Source organism: Corylus avellana, chromosome 6 (assembly GCF_965113065.1).
Source record: "Corylus avellana chromosome 6, dhCorAvel1.hap1.2, whole genome shotgun sequence".
Taxonomy (NCBI): Eukaryota; Viridiplantae; Streptophyta; class Magnoliopsida; order Fagales; family Betulaceae; genus Corylus; species Corylus avellana.
Window position 1 is genome coordinate 24,294,247 of NC_142495.1, and position 14,423 is coordinate 24,308,669.

The 14,423-nt window shown below is 34.3% G+C and overlaps 2 protein-coding genes across 2 annotated transcripts; both read left to right on the forward strand.

Annotated features, from left to right (window-relative positions):
- On the forward strand, window positions 1–2,791 carry LOC132187409 (protein NUCLEAR FUSION DEFECTIVE 4). Its single transcript, XM_059601710.2, has 2 exons — window positions 1–355; window positions 1,030–2,791. Exons 1-2 carry the CDS (start codon window positions 118–120, stop codon window positions 2,568–2,570), a joined length of 1,779 nt encoding a protein of 592 aa, XP_059457693.2. The 5' UTR covers window positions 1–117; the 3' UTR covers window positions 2,571–2,791.
- Window positions 2,792–5,829: 3,038 nt separating this feature from the next.
- On the forward strand, window positions 5,830–11,046 carry LOC132188031 (cuscuta receptor 1-like). The gene is made up of 5 exons (XM_088517682.1): window positions 5,830–5,872; window positions 8,395–8,469; window positions 8,579–8,725; window positions 8,827–9,757; window positions 9,788–11,046. Exons 1-5 carry the CDS (start codon window positions 5,830–5,832, stop codon window positions 11,025–11,027), a joined length of 2,436 nt encoding a protein of 811 aa, XP_088373808.1. The 3' UTR covers window positions 11,028–11,046.
- The last annotated feature ends 3,377 nt before the right edge of the window (window positions 11,047–14,423 follow it).

The window sequence follows — 14,423 nt, forward strand, 5'->3', positions numbered from 1 at the left end:
TTTTTCAGCTTTCTTTTCCACTGTTTTTCTGCAGGAAAATCAGCGACGCCTTCTTAGCTACCCTTTTTGTCGTGTTTTGAAATATCCGGCCAACACTTCTGAAAAAAGGCAAAAGAAATGGTGTTTCCTGCAACAACAGGAGGAGGCGGCGACGGTTGGGCAGACATGAAGAGCATCACCCTTCAAGTGCTCAAGGGGCGGTGGTTCGTGGTGTTCACAACATGTCTGTTGATGTCCGTCTCCGGAGCGAGCTACATGTTCGGCCTCTACTCCAACGAGATCAAATCCACACTCGGCTACGACCAGACAACTCTCAATTTGCTTGGCTTCTTCAAGGACTTGGGTTCCAACATAGGTACCGTTAAATCATTATCTCAATACGTTTAATCACCACTTATTTTAAAAAAATTAAAAGTATATATTCACAATGATAAAGTAAAGTTTTTTCTTTTTTTTCTTTGGTGTTTAGACTAGCTGGTTGCTACAGTCAATTTTGTTTGGTTGTGGAGTTTTTGTAAGTTGCTTGTATTGGTCTAAGTTGTTGAATGAAATTTTTTCTTATTCATTAAATAAAATGATCAAATTTAAAAGAGCCACTTTTAAAATGAAGCAAGCATTAAATTCTTAATATCTTTCTATACTTTAATTAATTATAATTTTTTATTAGTTTTAAACCATTATATAATAAGCTTAAAAAATAAACGGACGAGAAAGTAACCTTAGATAAATGGGTCTTTGACTTTTTTTGAAAAGTAAAACTTTTGATTTTTAGCGGACTGGAAAGTAAGCTCACAGCAAAGTAAAAAAAAAAAAAAAAAAAAGCTTAAAAAATTATAACTTCCACTTTTTCGGCTCTAGGTATGTTTAAGGAGTATATATGACAACCGTTAAAAATGGATTGGAGCTTGTTAATAAACCGATATTTTTTTTTAGTTTTGTTACATTTTTAGTGAAAAAGTACATGTAAAAAGCTCATTGTGAATGTTTAAAAAAAAAAAAAAATTAATAATGTAATTTATATTTTAACAGGTATCCTGTCTGGCCTAATCAACCAAGTGACACCGCCATGGGTGGTCTTAGCAGTTGGTGGAGTTCTGAATTTTTTTGGTTACTTCATGATATGGCTGGCCGTGACCAAAAGAATTGGCAAGCCTAGTGTGTGGAACATGTGCTTGTACATTTGTATTGGTGCAAATTCCCATACTTTCACCAACACTGGAGCGCTCGTCACCAGCGTGATGAACTTCCCAGAGAGCCGTGGAATGGTGATGGGGCTTAATAACGGCTATATCGGTCTGAGCGCAGCGATTATCACGCAATTATTCCACGCCTTCCTTGGCGGCGACACCAAGTCTTTGATCTTGCTAATGGCGTCTCTTCCAATGGCCGTATCCTGCACTTTTCTCCGTGTCATTCGGGTTCTGAAGGGTGGTGTTCGGCAACCTAACGAAATTAGAGTTTTCTGCAATTTCCTCTGCATTTCACTTTGTCTTGCTGGGTTTTTGATGGTTATGATTATTGTACAAAACAATGTCACCTTCACGCAAACAGAGTATGGTGCCAGTGTCGGCGTGACGTTTTTCTTGTTATTTCTCCCCATTGTTGTCGTCGTCAAGCAAGAGTATAAGATTTGGAAGATCAACAAGAAAGTTGTCAATGATCCTTCACCGTTGAAAGTAATCACTCAGCTTGAGCCTTCACCATCATCAATTTCGGCTACTGAAGAATTGACTGCAGAAAATCAAGCTTCCTGTTGGAAAACAATGTTCCGACAGCCGGATAGAGGGGAGGATTATACAATACTCCAAGCACTTTTCAGCATTGACATGTTGCTGCTGTTCTTAGCGACAATTTGCGGCCTCGGGGGGACTTTAACGGTAATGGACAACTTGGGACAAATTGGAACATCCTTAGGATATCCGCTTGCAAGTATAAGCAATTTCGTGTCACTTTCAGGCATATGGAACTATCTAGGAGTTGTTGTCGCAGGTGTGGTGGCAGAAATTTTTGTGACAAAATACAAGTTTCCTCGTCCTCTTATGCACACTTTAATCCTCCTTTTATCATGTGTTGGTTATCTTCTAATCGCGTTTAATGTCAAACATGCACTTTATTTTGCATCTATAATCTTGGGGGCTTGCTGTGGAGCACAATGGCCGCTAGTTTTCACAATAATTTCTGAACTTTTTGGCCTAAAATACTACTCTGTTCTGTACAACTTCGGGGCACTGGCTAGCCCAATTGGGTCTTATTTGCTCAATGTGAGTGTCACTGGGTATTTATATGACCGGGAAGCTATGAAGCAACTAGCTGCATTGGGACTCAAGAGGCAGCCTGGGGAAGAACTAAATTGTAGTGGGGGGGAGTGCTATAGATTGTCTTTCATTATTCTCACTGTTGTGACATTGTTTGGTACAATTGCTTCACTTTTCTTGGTGCTCAGGACTAGGAAATTTTACAAGAGTGACATCTATAAGAAGTTCCGAGAGGTAAAAGCCACCGAGACAAGACGGGTGATTGGCGAAGATGGAGTTGGAATGTCAATGGTTACTCGAGGGGAAAAGGAATAGTTCTCTCCGTTTGAAGTGAAATGAAGAGACGCAATTTCATCCTTAGAATAAAATCTTGAACATAAAATAACTCATATCCATTTAACTTGAAATGGAGAAAGATGTACTTCCACTGGAGGGGAGAAGTGTACGTTTGAATATACTTCCATTGATGAATGAAAGGGATTGATAGATATGTTGCTCCCACTTTTGTTATGCAAAGTCTATACTTTCTTTGTTTTCCTTGCAAGTCATCTTCTGCTTTGATGCTCAATTATCAATAAAAATTAAAATAAAAACAAAAACAAATGCAAAAGAGGTTCTATAATTATTTGCAAAAATTTATAGTCTAACGCTCCCCTTAAGTCCAACACATGTAATATATGCCAGTGGTAAAGTCTAAACTCACAGGTAGGGGTGGGTATCGGTTATAACGATACCGGTAAACCTATTTTCGATAATTAACCGAAATTATCAGTTAATTTAGTTAATTAACCAATAACATTTCGATAAGAAATCATTTCAAAAATTTTGGTTAAAACGGTTAATCGATTAATAATGGTTCGGTTAATCGGTTAACCATGAGTTTGTTTAATTGGGCTAAAAATTGATTATTTTGGGGCCCAAATTCCTTTTTGGGATAAAATAGCTTATTGAACAAAAAAAAAAAAAAATTAAATGTGCCCACTAATTAATACAATAAAAGGCTACCATACACATGTTCAGCAAAAAAAAAATTCTTATTAGTTAATCGATTAACCGATAAAAAAATAATTATACCGATTAACCAAATCGAACCGACTTTGGTATAAAAATCCTCAACCGATTACCGACCGACTTCTGGCCGTAGGCAGTTAATGTCGATTCGGTCGCAGTCGGTAGACGATAGACGGTTAATATGCCCATCCTTACTCACAAGACAACCAATAAAGACCAAGGCCTTAATCAATTATAATTCTCAATAATTGTAAAAGACTTTGGCGTCCAGCTTAGCCAATAACTCAATTAAAATCAAAGTTTAGTTGCTCTTTGGTTTTCCAAAGAGATGTGAGTATATAATAAAGGTAACCTATTGGAATTGTTGCAAAATTCTAAATTACTTTGTTCTTATTGTATTTTGTCCTCAATCAATCACAGCATTAACGAGTCATCTTCTCTCTATTTTTTCGTCAATTTTCTTATGTAAAATTTATTAAATTACAAATTAATGTGACACTTTACATTCAATGAATTGTGCATTTTTTAGGCTAGACATGTGAAGATGGGCTCAATAATAGACCTGATAGCTAGGTCTCTATTTTTATTTATTTATTTTTTTTTTTTTTAAATATGGAACTTCCATTAATGAAATTTCACGATTATAAAGCTCTTACATCACTCAGCATACGGCTCTGAAAAATTATAGCCAAAAGCTATGAAGTTATAAAGTCATAAAAATGACTTCAAGCTTCCGCTAACCCATGTACAATTACATTTAAAGATCAAATCTACTTCATGCAAACTAGATCTACGGTATAGGTAGCCCAAATACAAAAACAAAAATAAAAAACAACTAGAAACTAAAAATTCGGCCGTGAGAGTTAAGCCCCCACACTGATCTACTACATCCTCAACCCAAAGATCAGGATAACAAATCCATCCTCAACTTGAAGGTCAGGACAAACAAAAACAAAAACTCCACAAGCAGTAGCGGAAGGAGCACGGCATCGTAAACATCTTTTCGAAAGACACGCCAGAGGCGGATTTAGGGGGGACCGGCTGTGGCTCTGGTCCCCCCCCCCCCCCCCTCCCCACCCCCAAAATTACAAGAAAAAAAAAAATTAAGGCAAAAAATAATAATTTAAGATATTTTTTGCTTATTAGTCCATCCCCAAAAATTTTTTTGCCTTGGGTTCCCCCAAATTCAAAGCTAGCTCCGTCCCTGAAACACGCCTTGGTTGAAGAAGACGATCAGATCTAAGGTTGAAGAGACTAGATCTAAAGCAACCCACCAAAAACGGAGACCAAAAGAACCTACAAAGAAGACACCGAGCACTGCTACCGTAAAAGGGGAAGAGGGAAGATCTTGATCTTTCCTCCACTTGAAATTCTCCTTGCTAGGTCTCCTTGTTGATTTGTATGAATTTTTTTTTTTTTTTTTTTTATTAGTATGAAAAGTTTGTTTTCAAAGTTAAAGTTTATTTTTTGCCCTTATCAATAGGTGTATAAGAATATGCTTTATTATTATTATTATTATTGTTTAAAAAAAAAAAAATTTATCAGGCATTATCATGATACTTCAGTTACAAAATGAAAAAGCATTATGTTATCATATAAAGATCTCTGAATAGTTAAATAAAATTATATGATCTAAATTATTTTGAGATAATTAAAATATATATAAACACTACTAAGAAGTTAAAGGAGCATATACCCTCCTGGAAATGGGTGTCAAAGAAATTGACAAAATGGTAGATTGCATCAAATTAAAAGTTCGATGGGTGAAATTGAGAATTTTTTAAATTTGGAAGGGTCTTCTCAAAATGTGTGGTAGTTCAGTGTTCATTTGTGAAATTTTCCCTAATTTTAAAAAAAAAATTAAAATAAAATAAAATAAACAAAGGGTAAAAGCCTAAAAAGAAAAATGAGAGGGGGCCATTTGGCATGTTATGAGGGTTTTTATTTTTTTCTATTATTTTATTTCATCATGTCTAATCATTTGCTTCTTGGTTATATATATCCTGTAGTCTAATCTTTGGAGGTTACGTGTCAGTGTCAATAGATCCGATTGCATCGAGTTATATACTTTAGAAAGCACAAATTAACATTTAAGAACAACGTTCTCACATGATTCTATAACATTGTGATATTTTTTTCATACTCCATTTTTCATCATTTATATTCTAAAAAAGTTGAAAACTATGTTTTAGGGAAGCTTGAAAATGAGGTTTGTTTTGTCCCCAATGGGTAGATCAATCGCCTGGGGACCACGCAGCGATCCACGCCTAATGAAGCAAATATTAATAGTTCGAATTCCTCACCTTGTGTGGACATGTCAAAAACAAAATCAGGTTTTTCTTCTTTCAAAAAAGCTATTTCAGGCTTTTTCTATAGATAAGTAGGGGAGAAAACCAAATTTCGGTTAGCAGTTTTAACCGGGGTACCCGGTTGGTATTATTTAAATACCGGAACCAGTAACCGGCTAACCAGTTCCTCCTCCTTAAGCCAGAAGTCAAAAAAAAATATATATATATATATATATATATATATATATCCTACAGAGACTTGGTTGTGTTACAAGATGAGATCACAAGCTCACGTTGCTGAGGATAAGGAGGCAGACGGTTTGCACAAGGAGTGTTATGCAGCAAGATGCTTATGTGGAGGATAAGTTGAGTTGTTGAACCATGCAACAGAAGATGGGATAAGGAGAATATGCATACTTTTCTTTTTCTTTTTTAATTTCTAGGATTTTTTTGTCTTTCTTTTTTTTAAAAAAAAAAAAAAAAAAAAAAAAAAAAGAAGAAGAAAATTATGGGTGTTTTTGTCTTTTTGCAAGACAAAAGGGATGTATTGCAATTTCCTAGTTTGTGGGGACATTATTTCTATCGAAGGTTTGATAAGACATTACAAATTACATGGTAATAGAAGAGAATATGCATATTTTTCCTAAAATAAAAATAGCATACATAAGCATGATTTCTACTAAAAAAACAAAAATGAAAAAAATAATGAGTGGAGGAAATCAGATGAGAAATTTATAAACTTAGATTTCTTTTTATTATTATTATTATTATTATTGGGAAATGGCATGTTTTCTAATCAAGAAAGTTTGAATGTGAGTGATAATCAAACGGGTGTGCCGTTTATGGGAAGTATACGAGAATGATTCAACGGTCTGCCGTTGTCTTGCCAAAACGAATGGAAAATGAATGCCCAACACTATCAATTAGGAATTGTGAAAAATGTTGAATGAAAGATTATGAAACTAACAATTAAGACACGCATGCATGCATGTTTGTGACCCCCACAACATGTGATTTCCTTTTTGGCTATTTTATGGATTTTCCAATGAGATATGCTATACAATTTTTTTATTTTTTTTTATTTTTTTTGACAAACGTTAGGTGTAATTCACAATTGAAAAATCGACTTGCAAGAGAATGATACGCAAGAGCTTATGTATACATAGTTAATTTTACTTAAGCCATGTGAGACACTTAGGATCGTAACATTTATTTACGTCTTATTAATATTTAATTTTTAAGAGTTAAGGGTGTTTTTGTAATTCAATAAATAGATGTTGCCTAATATTATTTTGGGTAAATCAATAAACAAGTGTTACACTAGGGTTTAACAGTGAGTTTATTTAAGTAAGATTTGCACTCCAATTGAGGCAATAAACACAGCTGCCCAAATTGCTCTGAGGAGAGACTCATCTTATTAGTGATGATGAGATTCTCAGCCTCTAGTTCAACTTGGAATTTCTATACTACTTCTTGTTCTTTGTTTGTTTTGATATTCAACCTACATCACACTTGGAAGCTTCCATAGTATGTAAAAATAATAACACATATAATCTATATCTATATGCAAGGGATTTACTCAGATATGATACAGCGCCAAGTCATGAGGATTTTTTTTTTTTTTTTTTTTTGAAAACATGATATAAATTAAGTAGTTGTTGGTAGGACCTCCAAGATGTATATATGGGGTTCAATATATGCTTGCAATGTTCCAGCATACAAGACTATATATATATATATATTCTCCCTTGATTGATAAGCAATACGCCTGTTTATCTTAACGCTTATTTAATATTCTTTTATGCTCTTTCCTTCAACTTGACGTAGCGAAAGTGACAAACGTGAAAGAGAAACTGTGTTCTCAAAGCACACACAATGAACACATGTTGATAGAGAAAACTGATAATATTATATATATAAGAAAGCAGTTTATTTCAATACAAATGATCCCAATTTATAATGAAATTATAAAGTTACAAAAGGGTAAAATATTATAAGAATGGAAATAAACAAAAGAAACAAAATGTAATAATTATGAAAATACTTGGTGCCAAAGGAAATCCTAATTTATGGAAATACTTGGGATCAAAGAAAATCGAAAGATGTAAATCTTCTAGATGAAAAATCAGAAAATTAGAGAAATTAAGTTATTTGTAACATATTTTCTAGTTCCTATATGTAATTTGAGATATTTGAATGGATAATAGAATAGATTTGCATGATTTAGGAGAGAATGAAATGAATGATGTGTTTGGATCGATGAATACGAATAGACTAGTTTGATAAACCTTGAATGTTCGAGATACTCAAGAATCTTCAAGAGGTTACAACTTTGTTTGGCAAAACCTTTCTTTTCCTTTGTTATTGTTCATACACAATTTCCTAAAAAAAAATCAACATCAAAATATTTTCATTTTTTCATTTCTGTACATCACATCATTTACTTTTTATTACTATTCAAATAAATAAAAAATCACTACAAAACAAAATTTTTTCATTTTTCTATACCACTTTTTTTACTTTTTTATACTAAACATTCTTTTTTTTTTCACATTAATTACGGTATCTAAAGAAAAAGGCGTTTGCCAAACAAAGCCGCTGTACCGAAAACAATGAACTTTTTTTGTATGAATCTCTTCTACAGCACTACTGATTGCTAACTATTTTGACAGCTAAACCCAACTACCTTTAACCCAGCCCAACTGCCTTAACTAATTACTCCCTCACTTATTTGACATAGACCCAATATTATAGATGGCTTACATTATTATGGGAAATATCTTCCAAATCACAATATGTCAATTAGTCCCTATATGTTGTGTTCACTTAATTTGCTCCAGATTTGGCTGATATGAAAAGCTTAAAGGTCTTAAATTTTCAAAACAATTTCCTCCATGGTGTCCTACCAGTTGAAGGTAACGAAATTGTTTCATCACAAAAGATTTTTTCTATGATAATATCAACTAGCGTGCCCATTTTATGTTTTCCCCAGAACTAATCATCCTTGTCAATTTTCCTTCATAGGTTTTGCAGCTTCTGGGAGTTTGGAGATTTTAGATTTGAGTCAAAACATGTTCGAAACAATTATTCCTCCTTACATAGGGCGACTAACTTCCCTCAAGGCTTTATCTTTGTCTGAAAATAGATTCTATGGCTCTTTACCAAGTGAAGGTAACTATGCTATTAAATAGAAAATTTGACACAGCTTGTAAAACTACATGAAATATAAAAATGGTACTGTTGAGACTTGTTAATTTATTAATGTTTAGCAGGTTTGTGTAAACTGGAGAAACTTGAAGAGTTTGATGTTAGCATGAATTACCATCTTGAAGGAATCCTTCCTTCATGCATAAACAATTTGACGTCTTTTCGGCTGTTAGATCTCTCAATGAACAAATTCAGTGGAAACATTTCCTCATCCTGGATAGCTAGCCTAAAATCCCTCCAGTACATTGATCTTGGTCATAATAAGTTTGAAGGTCTATTCTCATTCAGCTCATTGGCTAATCACTCCCAGCTTCAAGTGGTTCAGTTTACATGTGATGACTACAAACTCCAGATTACAGAAATTTTAGGTTGGATACCTTTGTTTCAATTACAGTTCCTCGTGCTCTCCAACTGTTTGAAGAAACTCTCCACTGAAATTCCAGCGTTTCTTTTCCACCAGCACAGCTTGAGAGTAGCTGATCTCTCTCACAACAAGTTGAAGGGACGGTTCCCAGGTTGGTTGCTTCAAAACAATACAATGCTAGAATATCTTAGTCTGAAGGATAACTCCTTTCTGGGTCCGTTCCATCTGCCACCCCGTCTTAACCTGAGCATTTCTTGGATGGATGTATCAGCCAATCAGTTTGATGGGCAGCGTCAGGAAAACATAGGAAATCTCCTACCAAACATAAAGAGCCTAGACTTGTCCAGAAATGCTTTTGAAGGTCGTCTCCCTTCGTCAATTGGGAACATGAGTGGAATGGAGAAATTAGATGTGTCCTTCAATAACTTCTCAGGAGTAGTACCCAAAGAATTGGTGGCAGATTGTTCAAAGCTAATGGTTCTAAAATTATCAAGGAATAATTTTCATGGTGATTTATGTTCGACCCTGTTTAACTTAACCCGGTTGCTGCTTCTAGATTTTAGTGACAATCAGTTCTCCGGAACTCTGTCAAAGAAATTATTAAAATTTGCACCGGAGTTCAATGACGGCAGCAATAACCACTTGTCCGGTTAGATTCCCAGCTGGATATGTAACAACACATTTATACAAACACTCATCTTGCGTTATAATTTTTTCAGTGGTCATTTTCAATGTGAAAGCTCTATACTTGAGTTTTTAGACCTTTCTCATAATTTTCTGTCGGGATCTTTACCTTCCTCGTCGGGGAATTCTTTGAAGCACATACATTTTCAAGGAAATATGTTTTCTGGTTCAATACCGAAAGCCTTCATCAATGCTCTTATCAACGGGTCAAATATTGTGACATTGGATATCAGGGAAAACAACTTGTCAGGCAGCATTCCCAGCATGCTCGGAGCAGTTTTCACCTTAAGAGTTCTGTTGTTGAATGGAAACTCCTTCAGTGGTCTTATCCCAACTCAGTTGTGCCGATTGATCCAAGTAAGCATAATGGATCTTTCCAACAACAATTTTTCTGGGTCAATACCTCGCTGCTTTCACTACATTACCTTTGGGAAGAGCTATTACAATTATGGTAGTTCTGGTGTGGTGTATTGGGATGCAAATTACTGGCGTGTAGGTCTCCTGGTGAAGATTTTTCAAATTCATAACTATGAACTTACGAATGAAGAAGATAAAGTTCAGTTCGTTACAAAACATCAGACTATCTCTTACACGGGTCTCCCTCTTCTGTACATGTCTGGATTGGATTTGTCAGCAAACAACCTTACAGGTCCAATCCCTTACAAATTAGGAATGCTTGCTTCTCTCCATGCACTAAATTTGTCTCGGAACCAGCTCACAGGTTCCATTCCAAATACATTCTCCAATCTGACTCAATTAGAAAGCTTGGACCTTTCTCACAACAATTGGAGTGGAGAAATCCCTTCTGCATTGAATGGCTTGCATTTTTTGGCTGTCTTCACAGTTGCTTACAACAACCTATTAGGTAGAATTCCAGACACGAAACAATTCGCGACGTTTGATGAGAGAAGCTACGAGGAAAACCCATTACTTTGTGGACCACCACTGAAGAAAGGCTGCAACAACGTATGCGTAGATGGTCAGCCACCTCCTTCGGCAACAAAACCGGATGGAAAATGGTACACAGTAGATCTTGTGGTCTTCTTTCCAAGCTTTTTCGTAGCCTACTTCATGTTCTTCCTGGGAGCTGTTGCTTTTCTTTATTTTATTCCTTATTGGCAGAGGCGATGCTTCGATTTGACTGAGGATTGTATGTATTCTTGTTACTATTTTGTTGTCGATACTCTAAGCAGGTTCTCCAATCGTTTGTATAATTAGCTATTGTTGGATTTGCGCTTAATTATGAGTATATAATGGACGTACGGTTGAGAATTTTATCGTACTATTTTGATTTTACACATGTATAATATTATGGGTAGCCTGTATGTTGGAGAAGAAGTTGTAAACACTACAATATTTGAATAAACTTCCATTAATGAATTATGAATGAAAGGGTTTGATAAATATATAGCCCCACTTTTGTACTGCAAAGTCTATACTTTCTTTGTTTTCCTTGCAAGAACTCTTCTAAAGTTTGGTCTCAAAAAAAGTTTCCTTTATCTTCTCCTAAGTCCCTTCTCATACTTTTTATCTTCTCCCAAGTCCCTTCTCATACTTCCCTCCTTTTCCTTTGTGAAAGAAGAGTAAAAAAAGATTAGAGATGAGAATTTTGATGGAATTCTTTTTCTTGTCATTATTATTTGACTAATTTTCAAGTTTGATAAATAGATATGCTTAGTGAGCATTTTTTTTTTAATCTCAAATTTCATCGTTTTCACCTCAAAAACCCATTCTAGATTATTCTCGACTGTTTATATGAAACGAAATTTTAGAAGTATTAACTATTTTACTAATAGAGACTTACTAAATTGATGTGTAGCTTATTCATTGAAAAAATATAAAACAATTAATTAAGAAGAATGTAACGAGTATCAATAAATAAGCTACACATTAATTTAATAAGCCTCTTTTAATAAAAGAGTTAGTACCCATAATATTTTTCTTATGTGAAATACGTATTTCTTTTATGGGCAGCTAGGATTTCTCTTTTCCTTGTTTGACTTCATTTTTCTCTGTCTTCTGTGTCCTTTTTTTTTTTTTTTTTTTTCTGGTAATCTCAATTTCTAGGTCCGGGCTTATTATCCCACGTTTTGTCAGAACGTCCATAGTTCATCACAATGTCCGTACATACTTGTTTCAATACTTTATGTTTTCCCCAATTTTCTATTTTCTTAATGGTTTTATTTTTCCTAGGTGTTACAACGAACCTCCACAGATCCTTTCTTCAATATCCCCGCTCGTCACCATACCCCATCTCTACTGCATCTGCTGCACCACTGTCGCATCTTAGCGCGTTGATGCCATTGCGTATACAGTGCAACTGTTGGGTGCACCTTGCTATGGTGGTGCGCGTGTAGCCTGTAATACGTTGATGTAATGATGTGTGGGATTATACAATGCGATGGCATGTTCAAACCACTACCGGAAAAGGTAGATGTGGCGTCAACATGGCTCTTTTATTTTTTTTATTTTTTTTTATGTCCACGTAAAAATGAGATGGAGTTCGAATTAGTGACATTTACTTCATAAGGCATAGTTTCCAACCAATTGATTTACCATATTACTTACACTCAAAAGACACTTTTTTGTTTTTTTTAACGAAACATGAGAATGACAAAGCATGGCTCTTATACCAATTTGGATGGCATACTCATGGACACCTATTAATTGCTACATAACTATTTTATAATTTGTTGATATGTGATTAGAAAGTGTTACAATCTTTTTTAGTAGTTTTTTTTTAAAAAAAAAAAAAAAGAAAGAAAAAAAGAAATCATTTCAGTCTCATTAATTAATCAAAGAGCATAAAACTCTTACATCACAAAACAAAGCATGAGAATGACAAAGCATGGCTCTTATACCAATTTGGATGGCATACTCATGGACACCTATTAATTGCTACATAACTATTTTATAATTTGTTGATATGTGATTAGAAAGTGTTACAATCTTTTTTAGTAGTTTTTTTTTTTTTAAAAAAAAAAAGAAAGAAAAAAAGAAATCATTTCAGTCTCATTAATTAATCAAAGAGCATAAAACTCTTACATCACAAAACAAAAGCTTTGAGAAACTCATAGTCAAAGCTAGAAGGTTACAAGTCATAAATACATACATAACAATCTGACATCTAAGATCTATCAATGACATCAAAATCCGTTAACTCATGACTAATCTTCAGTTGTGAGAACAGGTCTACTCCAGACAGACTCAATCCAATATAATCGGATACATAGGTAGCAACATCCTCGAAACTCATCCTCCTCGACTCGCAAGTTAAGAAATTATTAACATCTCCAACCCAACAGGCCAGGACCACAAAATACAAGGAAAATGAAAAAATAAGAAAGAAAAAAAAAAAAAAAAAAACACAAAAGCCCACAAAACACAACCACCGAAAGAAGGCTAGCGGATAATTCTAAGCCCAAAAGCGAAAAAACCACGAGCAGGTGTGTGCAAGTCACGATCTGTCGCGAAGTTGCCAGAATCAAAAGCGACAAGTGCAGTTGGAAGTGGGCGAGGCCGGTGCGTAATGAAGTGGCGCGTGTCGAGGTGGGTTTGACTGAGGGACATAGATTGAGCTTTGACTAGTCCGATCCAAGAACCCCAGAAAAAGACGCAGCAGAAATGGTGGACGGCACACTTGGCACGGTGGGACTTGAGCCTGTAACAAAAGAAAAGGGGGAAGAGTCTGGGAAGGCCGGGGGGCCCTAAATTTTTTTAGTAGTTAACATGACTCCAATCACATATTGGCACTTATAATCAAGTTATATATATATATACCTTTTAGTTTCCACTTGCCATCAAAATTATTTGAACCATGGTACTTGCCCAAATGTTCTAATAAGAACTGGCTTTCATGCTATTATTTTAATATGAGTATATATATTGTACTGCAAGCAATGATTAAGATTAATCTCAAAACTGATTTACTTTTAAAAGCTTTTAATATAAGAAAAAAAATGAAAAAAGATTTAAAAAAATTTAATATTGACTGTTGCTTAAATTACAGCGTACATATTATTTTAGTAAGATTCGTTCCAATGACTGCATGTCCCAACAAAGTCATTCAACCTTATATTAGAAGGTTTGATCGTCACCCACCTTAAAGCATCCTGTGTCATGTACTCTCCTTTGCCTTTATGCTCACGCCTTGATTCCACCTAATTGAGGCATAGTCCATCTTTAAAATTAAAATATTAATAAATAATTCAAATAAAAAAAAAATCTTAAAAATAAGATAATAGTTTTCATTTTTATGTCTTATTAAAACATTTTCTTTTTTCAAAACAAAACAAAAAATATATATATCAAAACCACATTAATGAACAGAATCTAAGAATTTCTTATTGCTGATATAGGAAAATTACACCTATTTACTTAGAAAACAATTAGTAAACTAATAGTTGAATTGTATGAATATTTTCTCAATACAATATTATAAGAATTCTAATTTTTATAATATACAATCTCTATTTTTTATCTCGACTTAAACTTGCTGGGAAAATATACAAAAATGAATATAGTAATCAATCTTATTTGGAACTTACAAAATAAAAAAATAAAAAATAAAAAATCAATCTTATAGATAATATATATATACTGAATGCAAAGTAG

What these genes read in the sequence shown, in the direction of transcription:
- LOC132187409 (XM_059601710.2), top strand. Translation starts at nt 118, where the DNA reads ATGGTGTTTCCTGCAACAACAGGAGGAGGCGGCGACGGTTGGGCAGAC. An exon ending in GGACTTGGGTTCCAACATAG is followed by an intron (nt 356 to 1,029) that starts GTACCGTTAAAT and finishes ATATTTTAACAG; the next exon opens with GTATCCTGTCTGGCCTAATC.
- LOC132188031 (XM_088517682.1), top strand. Translation starts at nt 5,830, where the DNA reads ATGAGATCACAAGCTCACGTTGCTGAGGATAAGGAGGCAGACG. An exon ending in TGGCTCTTTACCAAGTGAAG is followed by an intron (nt 8,726 to 8,826) that starts GTAACTATGCTA and finishes AATGTTTAGCAG; the next exon opens with GTTTGTGTAAACTGGAGAAA. An exon ending in CCGGAGTTCAATGACGGCAG is followed by an intron (nt 9,758 to 9,787) that starts CAATAACCACTT and finishes TTAGATTCCCAG; the next exon opens with CTGGATATGTAACAACACAT.